The following is a 20,693-nucleotide window of genomic DNA, read 5'->3' on the forward strand; positions in this document are numbered from 1 at the left end:
AAACCTACCTTTGATCACTATCCACGTCACGTGTCCATCAAAACCAATTACAGAGCGCCTAATAGTAATACTATTGCTTCACACATCATACCATACCAGCACATAGCACAAAGCCATATTCAGATGGGTCTGCGCTCATTGCCATTCGCCCAGAACCCGGAAGAAGGTTCAGGAAGTGACAGATGACAAAAAGGATCAAGTCACAAGTTCCCAGGCCACTCACAAGTTCGTAAGCATTGCGGGATATCGGAAAACAAATGCTTTTGAGTAAAAGTAAATTAGACTACGCATTGCAGTACTCCTGCATTAACGACAATAGAGTTATAAGCCATGCTTTACTTTAGTAGCGCGGATTTCAGTGGGAGAGGGTTGCAAATCTAGATCCCTGGCCGTGAATAAACTGAAAAGTTTATGTAATCATATAATCAAGACACATGGATCGCAAGCACTCACCTAAAAAGACTCCTGGGGTCGCTGACGTGCCTTCCTACAGGACATGACAATGCTTGTTAGTTATCCGCCCTAAACCGCTGAGTTAGCAGACCCCGATGCCGCCCATGGACACAGACATGAAGCCCAAATGAAGGTCTACACTGAGAACTTGTTGTGATGCAAAAGAAAAGAAGAAAAAGCCACGAAGGCAAACCCAGGGGAGCGGACTACATCGTGAGCTACAGTTATTGTAAACAGACATGTAATAGGATGGTCTTGGTGGCAGATTAAATTTAATTCATTAGTTCGTGGTACTCATCGTCGCTGTAACAAGTTCTGCCGCTCAGATCGTGGAAACAATAGATCCCGTGACCATAGCTTCATATATTGATCTATATGTTGTGTAGTACGTACCCAAATGTTACTTGAAAGCACAGTCTCCTACTGCTATATGTTCATTCAAGATATGCTCATGGCTTTGTTTTTACTACTTAGTAACGATGGACTGCCGATGGGAGTCTGGAAGCAGTGTATTTCAGGCTACAATACAGGCATTTGACTTTGAATTCACTACAGTATCTATGAGATCTGACAATCCAGGCTTTGGTATAGAGATTCTGGAAAGACATACGCTTCAATAGAGCCAGCCATGTTAGCGAAAAAGCCAGAAAGGAAATAGGAAAAGGAGTGAGAAGATGGGAACTTACACGTGCGGTTTCGAATCTCGCGTCGGAACTTCGAGCAGCAATGGTCTTGAGTTAAACCAGCGCGAGTTTGTACCTTGGTTTCAATACTGCCATAGTGTCTTCCCCGATGTGGGGGTTTCATGTTCATTGTTGAGTCCCGCTGTTGCCATATGTACAATATATATGCCACTGATATTTTCTTTTCTTTTTCAAATGTCATCATGAAGGCGTCGACACATGTGTAAGAGATCTTGCACTTTTCCCCGATAGTACACACACCAATATGTTTCTACTCGAGGCGTGTTTCCGTGCTACGTGTCAATCATCACTCAGGACGAATGGCTCGACCCAGACTGGGCAAGCTGGGAAGGAACGAATTGACCAAATGTTTGACTTGGCCCCAATCCAGAGTGGGGCACTTGACTGCTCTTGCGCACGGCACAAATTGCACCTTTTGCTAGATAAGAAAATTTAAGCTATACCCGCGTCGATGTTGTTTTGGCCTGGGCGCATGAACTTTTGAAGCACACCCATACTATTCATTCAACGACGCTCCCCTCATTTATTTGCCAAAATGGCCAAACCGAACACAAAAAGCACCCTTACCAAGGATGAGAGACAATTGATTCACTATCAAAGGCACACTGACGCCAGAGACAAGCGGCTCGTGATTGATGCTGCAGATCCGGTGGTGTTTTTCGGTCCATATCCTGGAATCGTCGTACCAGCAGGACACCAGGAGCCATACGACAGAAGTAGGCTGCTGGAGAATATGCGAGGGAAGCAGGAGACTAGGCAGCAATCGGGCGTCGGCAAGACCTCAATCGGACACCGAGTACTTGTGGCCGAGAAGGACGCGTTCAAGGCCCACGTCGCTGTGTACGACCAAACCGTACACAACAAGCGCGACGAGGACTGGTACGACGAGTTGGGGGTAGATGACAGAGTCACGGAGGTAGTTGGCAACAGTTTCATCCGCCCGAACTACCAGTACAACCCCGGACTGGAAAGCCGCAAGGAGATCAATTGGTGGAGATGGCCGCGCTAAGACATCGAGTTAGTTGACTGGAGCTGAGCAGTACGACCACCAGTTAATTTCAGACCCAAGCAAGGTCTTGAAATGTCCAAGAATAAACACAGAGATGGCGCTAGAGAAAGAGCACGTGTGATAATGGCAGCATTCGAGGCTACGGGACAACTGCCAGCAGATAAGCCATTGAACTCTCGCGCCAAGAGAGCCCTCAAGCGAAAAGGGCTGTTTCCGAACCCACCGGCGGAGACATCATTGTTGGCCTTAGGAAGTGCAAATCGAGACCCTCGAGTTGAAGACCAAGAGGAGCACGATGGCTGGAAGTCAGCAGAACACCTTCGAGCCCTCAACCGTAACCGACAGGCAAGATTGGACGTCAACAAGCAATACCCAGACCGTCCATATGTCATGAACGCCTGGAACTTCAATGAAACAGACGAAGGCTTGAAGAAGTTGAGCCTAGACTGGCCAGACAATCGCACAGACGAGTCGCCGGCTGACATATTTGTCATTGGTTTCGCTTTCCTGAAGAAGATGGGATGGGTCGACGGCACAGCACTCGGAGATTGCCCATATGAGCCGACGGTTATGAAGTCGCACGTTGGGTATATCCCGCCTTATATCCGCGATCGCAAGGCTGCACTTGGCGGTGATGCTCTTGATACAATCTGGGGCGAAGTGCAGATTGGAAACATCAACGCCACCGTTCCCGATACCTTCAAGCCACCAACGGCCGGATTTGAGAACAATCCGGATTATACGATCAACTTTCGGCCGGCGGGCTTTGAACGCCGCGACTCCCTTGGAAATCTGTCAAGCCAAGGCACCCTGGGATGCATCTTCAAAGTCTATAGCAAAGAAAGGCTGCCGCAGAACTTAAGACAGCAGCTGGAAGATATCGGTGCACGCCTTGGCCCTGCTTACGAGCCACTACGCGAGCAACAGGCGTCATTTGCTGTAGAACAAAGAGGTGCAGATGACTCGCCCGCTTCCAGCATTGAAGCGGATGGCATGGGCTCATCTGACGAAGATCAAGCCAAGCCTGCGGGGGATATGGACCTTGGTGAAGGTAATTCAGTGGCCCTGAAAAAGGGCAATGGACGATTGTGAAGACATTGTTAAGAAATGCCAGCAAATTCTACTGCGATATCGGTATTGTATCCGGGACAAATCCAACCTTGGAAGAAACAACGAGCATGAGTTAAAAAATATGGTGCTGCGTATGATGACTCTATTGTGATCTTATTGAATAGACATTCTATCTCATCAATCGGGCCTCGCCATCCAGACTCCGGGCTTTGACCTTTGATGGTCCATCAGCCATCTGCGTCCATGATCCGTCGGCATTCCAAACACCGGCTTTTGTATAATCCATTGTCGAACTTCCCTGCATCCAGGCAAATCTAAAGTACTCGTTCAAAGCCAGTGTACCGCTCCGCTTCCAAGTAAAGCTGTCCTCGCCATCAACGTCGGCGAAGTAGGTCCTCAAACGCTCAACATCATTGACGAGGACGCTGATGCCGTCAAACTGCGGTGCTGGTGGCGAGTGCCAGTTGAACGTGATGGTGGAAATGGCTGCAGCAATTGTGGCATTAGTAGCCGACGATGCATTGGAAGCCAAGCTGACTATCGGCTCGATGAGTGTTGGAAGCGGCGAGCCGAGTTGCGCATCGCCCTGCAGCGCATATGACGTCTGCAATACCGAATCGAAGCCCCATCTTGCAATCCCATTGATGAAAAAACCAACCAGGATGCCTTGATAGAGCAGGGACGGGCGGGTCTGCATGCTGGTGCCTGGCAGAAGCAGAAGAGCCAAGATATAATGGTGGATACGGAGGCTGAGATCTGGCAGAACCAAAGCAATTATGATGGTAAGGATGAACAAGGCATATAGCCTCAGGTACTTCAACAGCCGTCCTTCCTGCCGAAAGAACCAAACCTGCGATATCACGACGACAGCAAGAACAATGATGATCATGGCAAGAGCAGCCTTAGCGCCGGGCTGTTGATCTAGGTCGTGTCCCGTCAGACGCTGAATTGGTATAAAATCGAAAGTGTAATTGGTGAGCGCGCCCACCCAGCAACCCCCAAGCCACAGAACGGTCTTTTCAACCTGAGCAGTTAGGCCCTTCAATGTTCTTCTGACGCCCATCTTGTCGTATATCACCCAGGCGCAGAACATGGCTGGCAGAAACTTGCCAAGAATGTTGGAGAACAAACCTGCGGTTGTAGTGTGCGAGGGGGCATCCGAGGCCATGCCAACCTGCCAGAAGATGCCGACAAAGACAGAAAAGAAGAAGACGGGAGCTGACGAGGTGAACAGTGCGAGGACTGCTGTGAAAGTCACCGACACGGCAAGCAATGGCCATCTAACATCTTTGGAGTCGCACTCAATACCATTCTCAAATGTGTACGAGAGTGGGAAGTACGAGGTGAAGCCGGTGCTCGTGATGCCATTCCTCGTGGAACTGGCGAAATCAGACTGCTGTCCAATCAGCTTGACGACACCACACCCTCCTTTGCTGTTGCTGATGACACCTGCGTGGATTCCCGCGCCGCATATGAAAGAGTCGCCGCGGTAGATGGCATTCGTGGTATTGCTCGAGCTGCCAGGGCCGCCGACGATGAGCTGTGTGTAGACGACTTCCTGGTCACCTACGGCCCTGGGGTTCAGAACCTTGTAGCTGGCGCAATTGGCGGGACATTTGAAGGCGAAGCCTCCATCTGAAAACGGTCTGCAGTCATTTCCGTCCGTGCCGCACTGGTTGCCAGAGACCCAATACGTAGTTCCACAGCTAACATCACTGGGGGTGCCGAAGCTCTCGATTTCCGAGGCCTTCAGTCCCTGGCGCATGACCAGACAGAAGGTCAGGAGCCAAATGGCAACATAGCCCATGAACAACCATATACGATGCCGGCGGTTGGGCAAATACTTGTCGAGCAGCACCAGAGGGGCTTCTTGTACGACGGGGAACAGGGGCTTGATCTTGTAATCCGTTGGCTCTTTCGGACCGCTGGACCATTTGGCAACAGCGATGCCGAATCGCCTCACGGGATATGGCACCCACTTCCATCTCTTCCAAGCGCCCTCATCCTGCATGAAGCGCGGTGTTACCGTTCCGTCCTCCTCGACTTCCAAATGTCCGACTTGGTCTATGGGGGCGTCCGGGTGCAGGGACTCGGTGCGAGATTCGGAACTACTGGCTTCGGGTCGCTCTGTCTCGAGAACAATAGCAGGTGACTTCTTTGCTTGCCGGTCGCTCATGTTGGTGAGACCCTTAGGTTTCCAGGGTACAATTGTGGGAAATCAATGTGATGAATGCCTAGTCTACTCGACTTGTCGATGTGAAACAGACCGAGAAGATGATGTGGTTCTGGTGTTTTGGCCGTCGCTGGGTCGAGGCCGGGAGGATCGGACGAGTCGCAGATGCGATGGCAAATCAATGCTCCCGTAGCAATGCGCTGCGTTGCGTGGCGATTGTAGCAAAAAGAGTCGAAACCTAAGTGAGCATGTCGAGAAGTTCAAACAAGACCAAGAGCCTGCACTGCAGTCTGCTTGTCAGGGCTACTGGATCGATCAACGGCAAGGTGTTGGGATGGATGGAGCGTGTCAGTTGTGTTGTCCTGCGCCGTCACCGGGGGACGAGACGAGACATTCAGAACGTCTCAAACGGACATGTCGGGTAAGCAACCGGGCAGGCAGGCAAGCTACTGTAACAAAAGACATAGTTAAGCGGCGTGGTTGAAATCATCATGACATGAACTGATTGGCTCTCGTAAATCGAGTCCCCACCATCATTCATTCTCAGCTGTCTTCCATGTCTGCTGCAAGTTCATCCGCACACTGGGTGTGAAGATGATAATACTTTGTACCTGGCCCGCTCGTTCCCCAATTAGATTACGGATCTCATCATGCACTCTGTATGACATGGAGTCCAAGCCGCTACCAACCGTACCTGTGGATTCAAGGTGTGCGAGTGTCGATAATGTTATGGAATATTGATGTATAAAAGTTCATTTGGATGTTCCAAGGACCCCCGAGGAGCCCCGGCATGATAATAAGAGTCATGATTACCGAGTCTCAGGCAGCTTTGGGGCAGACGCGACCGAGGAATCGCGAGGGTGCCCCGCCGTTCAGCCTGCTAAATAAACATTTGAACCCCACCAAAGACCACGCAGGGACCAAAGTAAATTAATTCTGTGGTTCCTTTCCGCCAGCTCGCACTGCCTGCTGATCCCACGCCGTGAGGACATCGAAGCTGATCTACTTCGTGCTGAAATACCTGAAGTCGTTCGGGACTTCCTTACCGATCGCTGGACGCCTATATAACATATCATTCATTATTTCCCCAATTCGTTTTAACCCCTCTGTCCTGTTGGGTAGGGGCTATCACAACTCCGCACCTCATCCCAAGGCCACCATGAGTTCTGCGGATGACAAAGATGACATGGCCTTTAAGATCTTGAAAGCCGCCAACGGAGCGGGTGCGAGATTGGGAACGCTGACACTGCCCCATCGGAAGCAGATCAAGACGCCCAACTTTGTGGATATCTCGTCCAGAGGCGCAATACCTCATCTGACTATCGATGTCCTGAACAAATATACCAATGTGCACGGCGCTTATATGGCCCTCGAGGACTGTATGTATCGCATGGGTCTTGACGAGAGCTTCCGCTGACCAATCAGTCATAGAAAGGTCCATCAAGAGGGATTCGCCAGCAATCTATGCAACCCCAGAAGACGGCGGTAGGCGCCTTCACTCATACACAGCTCTGCCCACCGAGATCATCACCATTTTAGGTGCTCGTAGATATCCAGCTGTCGCGGCCCCAATGGGAAACGGAGCCAAGCATCTTTCCGTCTTTACTTCTACTGGCTTTCAGAGTTTAGAAATTGAGCGGTATTGCAAGGCTGTTCTCACACTCAAGCCAGATATAGTCATTCCCATGGCAGATCTAACATTCGACAAGGGGACGCGCAGCCACAAACGTTTGCGTAGAATGCTGGAACGAACCGACGAATGGGTTGAAGGTTTCTTCCAGATACTTGATTGTGACAACGCCTTGAAGCCATTGGGCATTGAGATCTTTGCTCCGACACTTCCCGTTGAGTATGCGATGCAATGGGAATACCTAAATCGCCTGTCCGAAGACCATGCTCCAAAGCTTTCCGGTCTTGCAGTCTACGATGTCAATATCTTACCCGACCTGCAGCGACATGCTCCATTAGCATCTCTAGCACGGCTATCAATGGACTCGCCATCGTCTCCCCATCAAATTCTGCGACAGATCCAGCTAGGCATAGACATTTTTGCCCTTCCTGTTCTGAACGGAATATCGGATGAGGGCACTGCATTGACTTTCTGCTTCCCTCCATCGCCGGCGCAAGCTGGCAATGTCAAACCGCTTGGGATAAACTTGTGGTCAAAGGAGCACCAGACGTCCGTGACGCCGCTGGTGGAAGGCTGCGACTGTTACACATGCACTAAACATCATCGTGCGTTTATCTGCCATCTTCTGGATGCTAGAGAAATGTTGTCGTGGACATTGCTTCAGATTCACAACCACCGCGTAATGACCAAGTTTTTCGACGGTGTCCGCTCTGCCCTTGCCGATGAATCATTCGACCAGAAAGTCCAAGACTTTGCTCGTGCTTACGACCCAGAGCTCCCACATAGCACAGGAGAGCGCCCACGGACCCGAGGGTATCACTTTAAGTCCGAAGCTGCACAGCCCAAATACAACGAAGCCCCATGGCGAGCATATAAAGGCGACACAGGTGGTGATCAGGCGCTGGCAGGTGAGGCTGCTGGCCTAGCCGTGACAGGGGCCGCATCGCTGGGAGCCGAAACTCCGCTGATCCCCGAAGCAACTGCTGAAGAGTTGAATGAGAAAGGTTTTGCCGAAATAGAAAAGAGCGCTTGATGCCCGACCATGGACTCGGCCAATTCTTCCTCATGATGGGTTTTGAACTTCCCGGCCACGGCCACGAGCACAATTACAACGCTGGTGGTCTCCGCCGCCCTTACACGGCCCGTGTAAGGTCGAGTTCTGTCGTGAGGTTTAGCTCATCAAGTGACGCACCAAAGTCCCAAAGAACTATGCACGTGCTGGTCAATACTATGTACGTCGTCCGCAGTACGCAGTTCACAGCTACTGCACTGGAACCGTGCTGTTCGGGTTGCGGATGCCTGCAGCGGATCCAGACTATCGGGACGTGCTCGCCTTCTTGTCACCCAGCTAGGCTAGATTCTGATGAGCGAGCACGTGGGTTTATGACTACGCTTTTTGAAGTTTGTAGAGTACTGACCCATCTCTCGTTCTATGCGATACTTGAGTGTGTTCGTTTCTAAGAAGTGTCGAGGCTCCAGACAAACTATGCGACGAGAGCTTCTTCGAGACCATCATCGGAAATGAGATACCTCATATGTCCATCAAGTTTCTGCCACGCATACGCATCTTGCTTGTCCTCTTCTGTGATGTGAGTGTTGGTGATCAGATCCAGGTCTCCAGCCTGCATGTGTATATGCCAAGCAAACCCAGCCACACGACGTTTGCCCCGCTCGGGCAGGTCCTTTGAGCTGGAGCAAGACAATAACAGAACCAAATTGGCCAATCATAAGTAGAACTCGGCGCACGTTGTTGTCGCTTAACACTCTCAACCCCCGCAATGCGAACGTTATTTAGACCTCCCGAAGTCAATCGACTTGGCAAACGTTGGCGAACGCCAAGGCCCAACTTTGGCTTCATCACTTGCTGTCTTGCTCCATCAGAATGTTGAGTAACGTCCTCTCGCGAACATGTAGCAAGATACGATATATCCCTAGCCGTACTCTCTTTCCAGTATCCCTCCAACCACAACCACCGTGAGTGTGAATCGAGGCCTCAATGACGCGAAATGTGAAAGCCAATGGACATGCATACTGGTCGAATGCCACTCATTCCATTACAAGGTTGTCGGCCTCTTTGATTCCAATGCTTGGCTGCATGTAGGGCGACTTGGCATTCAGGACGCCTTTCCCTCTCATATTGGAGGCGTAATTTCGCGTCAACACGTGCGCTCGAAAAGTGCACTGATTCCTGCGGTATGAAGCCGAAAGCATATCTATTGCCTGCTTGCAGGCTTCTATCTGGGCAATATTCCATGCATGAGCTGAGCTATGAGCCCGCCGCTGTGCTTCTCTGTACTATCGGTACGGAACACGATTGGTTCCAGCACAATCGAGTGGCTCGATTTAGAAATGATTCCGCGCAGCCAGAAGTTTTTCACATCGTACTGCATGTAGATCTCCCCCTTGCTATATAATGAGCACACTGACCTGCATAAAAAACCGAACCTGCCCTCAAGGTCCTTTCTCTTCGTCCAGCTCGATCTATCTCTGATCTTACGACCAATTGGAGCTCAATTGGTCATATATAGTCAAGATGTTCAGCCGACTAGCCTCAGCTGCCGTGCTAGCAGCTTCACTAAGTGCTGTTTCGGCTCAGTACTACCAACGCCTCGGTACCTGCCCCACGCTTGGCTGCGTGCTCCCTCCCGACCAGCAGGATTTTCTTCCCGGCCAGTATTTCGACCTGCGTCTCGAGGTTCACGCCCCTGTCAATGGCTCTGAAGCATTCAACGGTGGCGTGCCCGATGAAGAGTTCACCGTAAGCATCACGAAGGAGGGCGGCGAGGCGAAGAGCATCACCGAGTTCTTCAGCGTTGAGGAACCCAAGATCGAGAAGTGGACCTTCAAGTGGTTTGAGGACTTGTACGCAGAGGACCTCAAGACTCCCTCCGTCGTGAATGTCGCATCCAAGATCTACAGACGATTGGCCTTGTACGAGCCTGGTACTTACACGGTTACCCTGCACTACTATGGCGGCGAGACTACTACTGCTGAATGGGTGGTCCGCCCACTGGCGACATCAAAGAAGGCCAAGAACGTCATTCTATTTATCGGTATGTCTACACATTCCCAATGACTGGATATATCGCTAAATGTTCGTAGGTGATGGCATGACGACGAATATGATCACTGCCGCTCGTCTGCTAGGCCACAAGAGCATCAATGGAAAATACCAGTCGACCCTGCAGTTGGACAAGTTTCCCGTCGTTGGTCACCAGATGGTACCGTGAAGCGCGCTACCTGTTGAAACTAACGAGCTAACATGATCTGCAGACTCACTCTATTGACAGTTTCATTACTGACAGTGCTAACTCCGCCTCGGCTCTCTACTCTGGTCACAAGTCTACAGTCAATGCTATGGGGTGAGTCATACCTAACACAGCATTGAAATTGTGGTACTAATCATGTTTAGTGTCTACGCGGACTCCTCGCCTGACTTGTATGATGATCCCAAAGTTGAGACCATCATCGAGCTTCTGAAGCGAATTTGGGGATCCTCTTGGGGCGCTGTCTCAACCGCCTTCCTGGCTGATGCTACGCCGATCGCCCTCACTGCTCACACCCGTTCCCGATATGCCTACGGTCCCTTGATCGACCAGGCTCTCAACTCGGTGACCAACTATACATGGACTGACCACGGCGGTCCGGACGTCTACTTCGGAGGTGGCGCTGAGCAGTTCCTTCCCGGCTCTGGATCTTACCAGGGCAAGGATTATTACGCCGCTTTCGCCGAGGCCAACTACACAATTGCCCAGAACAAGACCAGTCTCGCCAGCCTGTCCAACACTGAAAAGGCTCTCGGTGTCTTCTGTAAATCCAACCTGCCAGTCTGGCTGGACCGCAACGTCCTGACAGACAACCTTAAGAGCTTTAGCAACGACCCGAATGGTGCAAAGGCCCCCGCCCTGGACCTTCCAGGCCTGAAGGAGATGACTCTCAAGGCTATTGACATTCTACACGAGCGTAGCGGCGACAAGGGGTTCTTCCTCATGTCCGAGGCTGCTTCCATTGACAAGCAGATGCACACATTGGATTACGACCGTGCTCTTGGTGATCTGCTTGAGCTTGACGACACGGTCCGTGCCACAGTTGACCACCTGAGGGAGATTGGCGAGCTCGAGAGCACTCTCATCATTGTCACTGCCGATCACGGTCACGGTTTCGATGTCTTCGGTGGCGTAGACACCAAGTACCTATCCGAGCAGGACACGGCCCGCGAGAAGCGCCGCGCCGTCGGTGTCTACCAGAACTCGGGCTTGTCTCAGTACACCGTCGAGAAGCCCGGCATCAGCTACAACACGGGCCCCAATTTCCCCGTCAACTGGGACCCCAGATACGCCATCGCCGCCGGTTTCGGTGCGAACCCTGACCACCGCGAGAACTACCGTGTCAGCAACTCTACTCCTCGCACGCCGGCGACGAACGTCACTGGTTTCGCATCCAACGACTACTTCGTCAACCCCAAGGACAACCCCGACGGCTTCGTCGTCAACGGTACTCTGCCTACCAACGAGGCCCAGGGTGTGCACTCACTGACCGACGTCGCGCTCTTCGCCATGGGTCCTTGCCAGGAGACTTTCGGCGGCGTGTATGGTAACATCGACATATTCTACAAGATGGCCAACTGCCTGGGTCTTGCGCGGCCGGACGCTAACGAGGGTGGATCTTGCCAGAAATAGACCACGGAGGCGACGAAACGACAAGTAACGGGTTTAATAGAAATTATATGTACATACTTAATACCACACGATTTGTAGAAAGCAGTGTAGAGAAGAATTAATGTTACCACCGACCTAACAGGTATTTCACACTAACTAAACTACACGCAAACGCTCCGCCGCCTTTTTCTCGTGAACCATTGGCTTCATTTCTCGGGCACCTGGACCCCAACATAAACCTCGCTCGTCCTGACCTCGGGGACCCTGAAGCACTTCCTGCCCCACGCAAAGTAGTAGGCGGTCCCGAACGCCATCCAGCCCGCCATGACCACGGACGAATAATTCATGGTCTGGGCCGTGACGGGCATCGCCGAGGGGAACGTGGAGAACAAGATGCTGACCACCAGCCAGACGACAGAAACCAGGTTCAGCACCACGCCCAGCGGCCGGCCCAGCCGGAACGGCCCGTAGTCGGCGCGCGCGAGCCGCGACCGCCCGTGAAGCAGCATGTAGCAGATGGGCAGCACGTACGAGAGGTACATGCCGATGACGGCCATGGCGAGGATGGCGTTGAAGGCGGTGGAGTTGCCGAGATAGATAAACCCCAGCAGCATCTGCAGCACCGTGATCACCAGGATGGCCACGGTGGGGACCTCGTTGCGGCCGTCGACGGCGCTGATGCTCGCGTGGAACGGCGTCGCGGCGTCCCGCGCGAACGCCCACAGCGTCCGCGACGTCGAGGCGATCCCCGCCACCGTCGCCGCCACCGCCGTCAGCGTCACCGACAGCGACAGCAGCGTCGCGCCCGCGCTGGAATCCGTCGCGTACAGGAAGATCTGCATGAAGGGGAACCCCGTCGGCGTCGTGAAGAGGTCCTCGACCGGGCCCGTGCAGTACAGCAGCATGATGCAGTAGGCGAAGCCGATCAGGCCGTTGACCACCGACGAACCGACCATGGCGATGGGAACGTTGCGGCTCGCGTTGGGGATCTCTTCGGCCATGTGGCAGGCGGCGTCGTATCTATATGGAAGGAAAAAAAAAAGCGACGTGTTAGTTTTATCAAGTCGATCGGAACAGCAGACAAACGCTGGGCTGTGTAGACACAGGGAAACTAGTCGAGGAAAACGTACCCTAAGAAAGGATAGACAGCACTCAGCAGACCGACAAGCCACGAAACACCGTCATTGGACCACCCGCTCGAGTTGGCGACCTCGACAAACACGAAGCTCGAATCATTCTTGGGCGCCATGATCGCAAGGGTGATAAAGATGGCAAGAAAGCCCAAGACGTGCAGGACGGCCGAGGCCAGGTTGACGGTTGGGAGCAGCTTGTGGCCGTAGACGTTCATGACGGCGCCGTAGACCAGGATGAGCCAGAAGATGAGCATGGCCTGGTACCGCTCCGGCACGTAGGTGTCGCCGTTGTTCAGAACGGCCAGGCCCTGGATCTGCAGCGCCGCCGCAAAAGCCGCCGAGGCCGTGAGCACGACCTGCCCTCCGATGGAGATCCATCCTGTGAACCAGGCCGCCGCGGACCGCGTCGACGATGGCGCGAGCGCAGCCACCCAGTGATATTGACCGCCGGCCGTGGGGTATATAGAGGCGATCTCTCCCAGTGAACATGTGATGGCGATGGTGCAGATGAAAGAGAGTACACTGTAGAGTTACAGACTCCGTGTAAGTAAATGCCATATGGTAAGTTTGGAACAGAACGACGAGGTAGCGCTAGTACGTACTAGTTGTAAAATAGACACGGGGCACCTCCATTCACTATGGCGGACCCCAGCACCGACGACAGAGCCTCCCATGTCGCCATCAGACACATGCACAGCGCCATCATGGACCACATGGAGAACTCCCTCGGTAGCTCCTGCGTGTAACCGAGCTGTTCGAGGCGGGCCGCCTCTGAGATCTGTGTACCATGGCCATGCTCGGCAACGTTGGAATCTTGGCGCTTGAGGTCAATACTATGCTTCATGTCTGTAACCTGGGACATGGTGGAGGATTCACTTGCTCCAGTGGTCTGACCATCGTAAGACGAGACCAAACGAGGCAGGGTGAATGTATTTATGATTTCGTAAAACGAACCGTTTATTTGGTAATAGTCTGCGATATGGATGTCACAAGCTTTCTGTTTAGATAAGAAGATACGGCCCGACCAGTACAATCATTGTTGTTGGTGATACTGTGGGGGACATCCAGGCCCTTCAGCCATGTCTGGATTGCCATATCATAGTTTCAGGGGTTACATCTGCCGGGACCCAATGGGACTTTCAGCACAGGATAATGTTGCTTATCCTCGAGATAGATAAGCACTTCTTCCACATCTTGCAAGTGTCATGCTAGTAAGGATCTAAGAATAATTATTCGATTGCGTCGATTGTCCCATGTTACGCAACTCTTACGCTCGGAACGTTCCGAGCTCTGTACGGTTATTGTTCCGAGCTACAGTATGGGTAGTCCTTCCGAGGTTTCCGAGCCATCTCCAACCCGAAGCTCGGAACTAGACGCCACCATATGAGACTGTTTAGCGACTATCTCGAAAGTTTGTTCATCGAATAAGCTCATGCCGCTGTTCCGAGCTTTGAGACCTCAGTCAGAAGACTTCCGCGATCTCGGACTGATAGGCGTACTTATTACATCCAGGCCTGCGCAGATTCCGGCCTCTGAAACTGAAGGAGCTCATTTCCCTATACCGCACCAATTCGCCAATTGAGAACTAGCTTCATTCATCAAGATGGCCCTTGCACTTCCCCACCCGCTGAAGCAGCTAAGCATCGAGGAGACAAACCTCGCTCGGGATGTTACCTTGACCTTGCACAAGGGTGCTGTGATCGAGTTTCGTGAGATCTTCCTGAACGAGCCACCGAAGGCTGAACTCATCAAGTACTTGGATTTGGAGCATTCCGGGCAACTAACCGACAACTCGCCACGGCCACCGCGTCTGGCGAAGGTCCAATATGATGTTATTGGAGAAGGCAACAAAGCGCCCGTGTTCCACGAATCAGTTATCGACCTTCGCAAGAAGGACAGAATATCACATGAGACGATCAGCTCAGATTACCAAGCTGCTTTGACGATGTAAGAATGACACATCTCGAGCACAGAGACGCGATACTAACGGGAATCTAAGACATGAGTTTATGACATTCGTGGAAGTCTGTCAGAAGTCGGAGCTTTACCAATCGAAGATCGCAGAGCTCAAGCTGCCCGAAGGTTTCGAAGTAGTTATTGAGCCATGGCCTTACGGTGGTATGGATGCGACCGAGGAGAGGCGACGATTTTTCCAAGGACTACTTTTCGGAAAGGACACGAGAAACGGCAACCCGGACTCCAACTTCTACGCGTTCCCCCTCCCGCTAATTCCCATCATGGATTGGGCCGACAAGAAGATCGTGAAGGTGCTTGAGCTGGCGACCGGCGGAAAGGGCGACAGCTTGACTGCCAGGACAGAAAAGCCTAATGTACTCGATCACTGCAAGGGCAGCGAATACGTACCAGAGCTCCTGCCTGAGGGAACACGACAAGATCTGAAGGCTCTGCATGTCGTACAGCCTGACGGCCCCAGCTTCACTGTCTCTGACGACAACCTTATCGAATGGCAGAACTGGAGGATGCGTCTCAGCTTTAACACAAGAGAGGGTGCTGTCCTCCACGACGTCACATACCAAGGGCGCAATGTCATGCACAGACTCAGTATGAGTGAGATGACAGTGCCATATGCCGACCCGAGAGAACCTTACCACAGGAAACAGGCATTCGATTTCGGCGACGGTGGTGCTGGCAACTGCGCCAACAACCTTACTCTTGGCTGCGACTGTCTCGGTGTTATCAAGTACTTTGACGGCATCATCACTGGCCCTGATGGAACCGGTGAGGTCGCCAAGAATGTCGTGTGCTTGCACGAGCAGGATAATGGTATCGGCTGGAAGCACACCAACTGGAGGACAGGCCGTGCCGTAGTGACGCGCCGTCGTGAGCTCGTCTTCCAGTTCATCATCACTCTGGCCAACTACGAATACGCCTTCTACTACATCCTCGACCAAGCTGGTGCCATCAACATCCAAGTTCGAGCCACTGGTATTGTTTCTGTTGTCAACATCGACGAGGGCAAGAAGAGCGACTACGGAAAGATCGTCAGTCCTGGTGCTCTAGCCCAAAACCATCAACACATATTCTGTGTGCGCATGGACCCCGCCATCGATGGACACAAGAACACGGTGGTTCAAGAGGAGAGTTTGCCCGTGCCCATGAACCCAAAGACCAACCCCCATGGTAACTACTACGAGGTTGTGCAAACACCCATTACAAAATCGGGCGGCATCGATGCCGATCCATCAAGGCATCGTATCTTCAAGATTCAAAACCGAAACAAGTTGAACCCTATCAGCGGAACACCCGTCGGATACAAAATCGTGCCCCCAGCGACTCAGCTGCTCCTCGCCGACCCCAACTGTGTTCAATCCAAGCGCGCCGAGTTTGCGAAGCACCATCTTTGGGTCACTAAACACAAAGACGACGAGTTCTATGCCGGCGGTCGTTTCACACTCCAAAGCACAAAGGAGGTGGAAGGACTTGGCGATGCGGCAGCCAGAGGTGATAACGTAGAAGACGATGACATTGTTGTTTGGAGCTCTTTCGGCCTTACCCACAACCCTCGTGTGGAAGATTGGCCTGTGATGTGAGTATCTCCTATGAGATTGAGATTGACAAGCATTTGCTAACGAACAAATCCATAGGCCTGTAGAGATTTTGGAGCTTCACATAACTCCTTCCGACTTCTTCACGAAGAATCCCGCGATCGACGTCCCTTCGAACAAGGATCTGATATCTAAGCTCGCCAACGGCTGTTGTGAGAAGAGAGAACTTCCCATGAGATCGTCTTTGTAAGAGATTGACATCCGAGGAGAGGCCGGTAGGAATTCGAAAGTCGCGGTGCCAAGACGCCGCCATGTTAATATACCATGAGCAGCATGGAGGAAAGAGTCATCTGTAGTGGCGCACAATAAATTCGTAAAATATTGCTATCAGTTATTTCAGATCAAACCCATGAAATATTCTGAAAAGTCGTCCACGTCCCCGTTGAGAAATGAGAGGCTATCGTCAAACCGGGTTTCTGCCGCTGGTACAACAGGATTCAAGCTGCTATCCATGTAGGCACGACCGAAAGTATCAAAGACGCCCACAAGATCATCGCCCATGAGGTTCATGTCTGGTGTGCTTGCGTCAAAATATCCCGGGCCAGTCCCTTGCTGTTGGACATCGGGACTGTTCTCTGTCACAACACTGGGTATGTTGAGCTCAGCACCCCGTGATGTACGTTGTGACGAAACACCGTCCAACAGTGTGTGGTCGTGCACATCAGGACGTGAGCCCCTTATTCTTCGCTTATGACCTCGGGATGATCCACTGTTCATGATACCGAGTTGTCTGAGTCGGGCGACTAGACCACGTAGGCTACTCCATAATCGGCGTCCCTGCAAGCTCAAACGCGAGAATCCACGCACAAGATCAATGGCCACAAAGAAATCCTTACGACAGGTTTGGGCAAACTCTGCTGGAGCATGGCAAACAGCCAACAGCATGATTGAGATTGCGCTAATCAGAAAAAAGTTGTACGCAACCTGATGGCGAGAGTATATATCGCTAGTGTTGTCAAGGTTGACTAGGATACGAATGGTGTCTTGGGCGATGCTCACTACCAAGCGCGCACTGACCGGGCTGTGAGCTATGGCGGCCGCTGAGACGACGTGATGACGATGGATTAGGCACCGGATGTAATTGCCGCGGAGGTAGAGCAGAGTTTGCAGATGCTGAAACAAGCTCCGGTCATGCCGAGTCACCTCCGCACTTGGTATAGTTTCTGTCGTTGTCAGCTGCAAGATATCTGGTATAGTTGAGAACCACCCCTGAATCTCGCTTTCCAGCATAGACTCCATGCTCGTCGGCATGCTCTCGGATGAAGAACCATAATGTGGTATTGCATCCCACACCTTCGAACATAGCTTGCCATAAGCTACCAAAGACTGGAAGTAAGGCATATCAAGTGACTGTGGTCGTGTTGAATCAGTAGATGGCACGGTAGAGTGCACAACAAATACTCACAGGCTGGGGTAATTGTGGATCGATATCACGATCAATTAATGCGAAAGACAGACCAGTACCGAAGCTCCAGCGGCGATCAAGCGCATATATGCACCAAAAGACGCGGATCGCTAAAGATCTATGTGCAGGTTCAGGGTAGTTCTCGAAGAGACTGCGACGACGATGTAGTCCTAGTTCGAGGACCATGCGTGTTGAGATTCCAATACTTCTATAAGCAAGCAGTTCTTCGTCGCAATGGAAATGATAGACACTCTGCATTACTTAGCACGGCGCTATCTGTGCGAAATGAAGTTGTACATACCATGATTGCGAAAACTTGAACTTCCTGCAAGTCCACGTCGGAGGGCGACGTTATTCTAAGTGCATCATCCTCGAATGAAGCGATGAGCTGAGAGCTCAGTTCTGTCTTTTGTTGATTTTCAAATACAAGGGCTGTTGCCAAGACTATTTTAAGCAGATGTATGTCTTTCTGCGAAAGCCTGCCGTCGAATTTGAGATAGTACTCTTCTTGGAACTGCTTGATCATCTCGGCCGCCCGAGAGCGTAGATTTGCGGTGTCAAGCAAGGGATACATGGGCTCAATTTCCCCTTGAAAGATATCCAATAGGCGATAGACGGCGGAAATTGGCATGCCCAAAAGAGGGTCCTGTGTCGAGCCGTGTGACACCTCTGGGCTCGGGGTCGCGGCCACTGGGGGAGCTTCTGGTTCTGTGCCCGAATCGTCTGAAGCATCCGAAGGTTCGTCGACCACTGACAATGCGGCCTTGGAGACGTTGAGGGCAAATGCAGGACGTGTGGTACCTACGAACTGTACCTCCTTACGTTCCTTAACTCCTGCCGCCGTCAATGACGTCTGACTGGGCGTGCATACACTCTCCGCAGCATGAATTTCAGACCGTGGGGTTTGGCCTTTTTCAATCACGCAGGCCAGGTGAGTGACCTGGCGACGAAGTGCGGCCAGTTCTCTTTCCAACTTCTCAATGCGTGACCTGCATGGCGACTTAGTTCTCTACGCTGAAGCTCAGACTTGGATCGAGGACAATCAACCTATTGTCGTCGGATGCAGCTGGGGCAGCTACGAAAGGCTCGAGAGCATCCTGGCCGTCTGCGAAGCTGCAGACTACCTCACCAGCCATGCATCGATCGCATTCCCGTTTGCCTAGGTCTCGAATGCATTTCAGCTTCCGTCGCTTGCACGCATCGCTTGTAAGACTTTTAGCAACACACTCTGTCTGCCGATCGCTAGATGGGTGAACTTACCAAGCCGCAGCAGTATATTTGGCCCTTTTGGAGCGTGAACCAGCGGCGCGACTGGAGTGAGTGATGGTCGGGGGATTGCTTTTCTCGCCATAAATGACCGGACTGCCCGAGCCAAGACTCCTTTTTGACCTTGCACTGCGCGCACCCATGAAGCCTTCGGAGCGTCAAACAGCCGCTGAGGATTGAGCAACCTGCGAATGTCGCTTGATTTTGGGTGGAGGATGCCCGAAAAGGAGCGGGTGTCCGATGAGCTTTATTTGCCCCAGTTCAGTCAGTGTGCTTTGCTTCCAGTGAGCACTAACTTAGCTAACCTAGACAAGCCACTGTCATTAGATGCGATTGTGTAGCAGGGAACTGCCGAGTTGCGACGTGGTGTCCACTGTCCAGCCGCACTGCCAGTGGCACCACGGGCACTCAGCACTCATTTGCCACGGCAGGGGACTGCACATGCCTGGAGGAGCAAACGCTAAAAACGTAGTCCGCTGAAACCAGCAACCAAACTCGACTCTATTCTCCCGTCACACCATGAACGAAACATGCAGTCATAGTCTCAGTCGTCCCAATGGTTTCGGCAATATGCCCAACCTTGTAACAGACTCGACGAACGTCCTCGAATACCATGCGACCAGCGTCCGGGAGATTTAGAGATGCAGGAATGACAGACCATATGCTGTCTTAAGCACTAACCTAAGTAAATTGGTCTTGGCGTAGATGGTCGCCGCCCCCAGCTTTCCACCCAAAAGTGCTTGAATTGCTGCTGGTTCATTCTGCATTCTGACTCTGACATTAGACAGCCCACCGTGATGCAAGTATCAGTATCATATGACAGCGGCGGGAAGCAAACTTATAGTACCTTGGGTTTGCCGCAATTTGCCAACACTGGTTCGATCTCAAAGCAACTGTGGCACCCCCTCTGTTCAATTCTACTCGGCAAGTCTGATGACTATTGGTGTAGCTACCTGTAACTGCCACAACGCCTTCGTTGCCTAAATCTTCGGGCGCCACCCCGAATCACCTTCACCCTCATCTTCAGCAAATTGCGGGATCAGGTATGATTAAGGGAACCGAACATGTTCCAAAACTACAAGTGCACAGAAACAAATGCTCTAACTATCCCAGTATCGACAAGACCGAAGCCGGTGCCAGTTTGCAGTCACATTGTCTCGTGCTCGATTTACAAGGAGAAAAGGGGTGTGGCCCAACACGTCTACATTACCGTTGGTTCATACGCACAGCGTCCTGAGCATGTAAAACAGAGCCCATCGGTCTGCCCGCCGATGGTTGTATGTGTAAGCTATCATATGTCAGGGACCCGTATGCGTAGCATCTGGATAAAAGACTCTATCATAACCTTTGGGTAGATGCCTCACACAAATATACACGATGTAAGGAGCCCAACAGTTTTGCTGCAAACGGTGATTTGGACTTTGCCCCCGAATTTGCGGAGACCCTCATAAGACAATATTTCAATAAACGTTTTTCAGGACATTCTGATTAGCAGCTGTGTTCAAAATCGCCTGGAGAAATGTTTGAAACTACTATAGACATGATTTCTGCAACCCGGCTGAGCCTACCTAGTTCCTCGTTCATGCCCTCCGACATGATGTACATGGAAAGGAAGAACAGAAATA

At 51.8% G+C, this 20,693-nt stretch overlaps 8 protein-coding genes across 8 annotated transcripts; 5 read left to right on the plus strand and 3 right to left on the minus strand.

Moving 5' to 3' along the window:
• The first annotated feature begins 1,499 nt into the window (after positions 1-1,499).
• Positions 1,500-2,602, plus strand: BKA67DRAFT_689574 (uncharacterized protein). Its single transcript, XM_046109102.1, has one exon. The coding sequence runs from the start codon at positions 1,693-1,695 to the stop codon at positions 2,164-2,166; it is 474 nt and encodes a 157-aa protein (XP_045962669.1). The 5' UTR covers positions 1,500-1,692; the 3' UTR covers positions 2,167-2,602.
• BKA67DRAFT_656628 (uncharacterized protein) lies at positions 2,290-3,258 on the plus strand (the record flags this gene model as incomplete). Its single annotated transcript, XM_046106972.1, has 1 exon — positions 2,290-3,258. The coding sequence occupies one exon, from the start codon at positions 2,290-2,292 to the stop codon at positions 3,256-3,258; it is 969 nt and encodes a 322-aa protein (XP_045962670.1).
• Positions 3,259-3,406: 148 nt separating this feature from the next.
• Positions 3,407-5,413, minus strand: BKA67DRAFT_513436 (uncharacterized protein; the record flags this gene model as incomplete). Its single annotated transcript, XM_046097566.1, has 1 exon — positions 3,407-5,413. The coding sequence occupies one exon, from the start codon at positions 5,411-5,413 to the stop codon at positions 3,407-3,409; it is 2,007 nt and encodes a 668-aa protein (XP_045962671.1).
• A 1,044-nt stretch (positions 5,414-6,457) lies between these two features.
• BKA67DRAFT_214297 (tRNA-guanine transglycosylase family protein) lies at positions 6,458-8,358 on the plus strand. The gene is made up of 2 exons (XM_046095518.1): positions 6,458-6,789; positions 6,836-8,358. Exons 1-2 carry the CDS (start codon positions 6,570-6,572, stop codon positions 8,071-8,073), a joined length of 1,458 nt encoding a protein of 485 aa, XP_045962672.1. The 5' UTR covers positions 6,458-6,569; the 3' UTR covers positions 8,074-8,358.
• A 1,054-nt stretch (positions 8,359-9,412) lies between these two features.
• BKA67DRAFT_214300 (protein tyrosine phosphatase) lies at positions 9,413-11,787 on the plus strand. The gene is made up of 4 exons (XM_046095519.1): positions 9,413-10,093; positions 10,143-10,261; positions 10,314-10,402; positions 10,453-11,787. The coding sequence occupies exons 1-4, from the start codon at positions 9,574-9,576 to the stop codon at positions 11,717-11,719; spliced, it is 1,995 nt and encodes a 664-aa protein (XP_045962673.1). The 5' UTR covers positions 9,413-9,573; the 3' UTR covers positions 11,720-11,787.
• Positions 11,788-11,904: 117 nt separating this feature from the next.
• BKA67DRAFT_512674 (amino acid permease) lies at positions 11,905-13,675 on the minus strand (the record flags this gene model as incomplete). The annotated part of the gene is made up of 3 exons (XM_046097495.1): positions 11,905-12,718; positions 12,829-13,353; positions 13,434-13,675. 3 exons carry the CDS (start codon positions 13,673-13,675, stop codon positions 11,905-11,907), a joined length of 1,581 nt encoding a protein of 526 aa, XP_045962674.1.
• Positions 13,676-14,434: 759 nt separating this feature from the next.
• BKA67DRAFT_513331 (copper amine oxidase) lies at positions 14,435-16,587 on the plus strand (the record flags this gene model as incomplete). Its single annotated transcript, XM_046097558.1, has 3 exons — positions 14,435-14,778; positions 14,831-16,378; positions 16,437-16,587. 3 exons carry the CDS (start codon positions 14,435-14,437, stop codon positions 16,585-16,587), a joined length of 2,043 nt encoding a protein of 680 aa, XP_045962675.1.
• Positions 16,558-19,315, minus strand: BKA67DRAFT_214333 (uncharacterized protein). The gene is made up of 5 exons (XM_046095520.1): positions 19,063-19,315; positions 18,850-19,005; positions 18,104-18,791; positions 17,803-18,054; positions 16,558-17,747 (listed from the first exon to the last, which is right to left on the minus strand). Exons 1-5 carry the CDS (start codon positions 19,209-19,211, stop codon positions 16,734-16,736), a joined length of 2,259 nt encoding a protein of 752 aa, XP_045962676.1. The 5' UTR covers positions 19,212-19,315; the 3' UTR covers positions 16,558-16,733.
• Between the last annotated feature and the right edge of the window lie 1,378 nt (positions 19,316-20,693).

This window comes from Truncatella angustata, assembly GCF_020726525.1.
Source record: "Truncatella angustata strain MPI-SDFR-AT-0073 chromosome Unknown BKA67scaffold_2, whole genome shotgun sequence".
Lineage (NCBI taxonomy): Eukaryota > Fungi > Ascomycota > Sordariomycetes > Amphisphaeriales > Sporocadaceae > Truncatella > Truncatella angustata.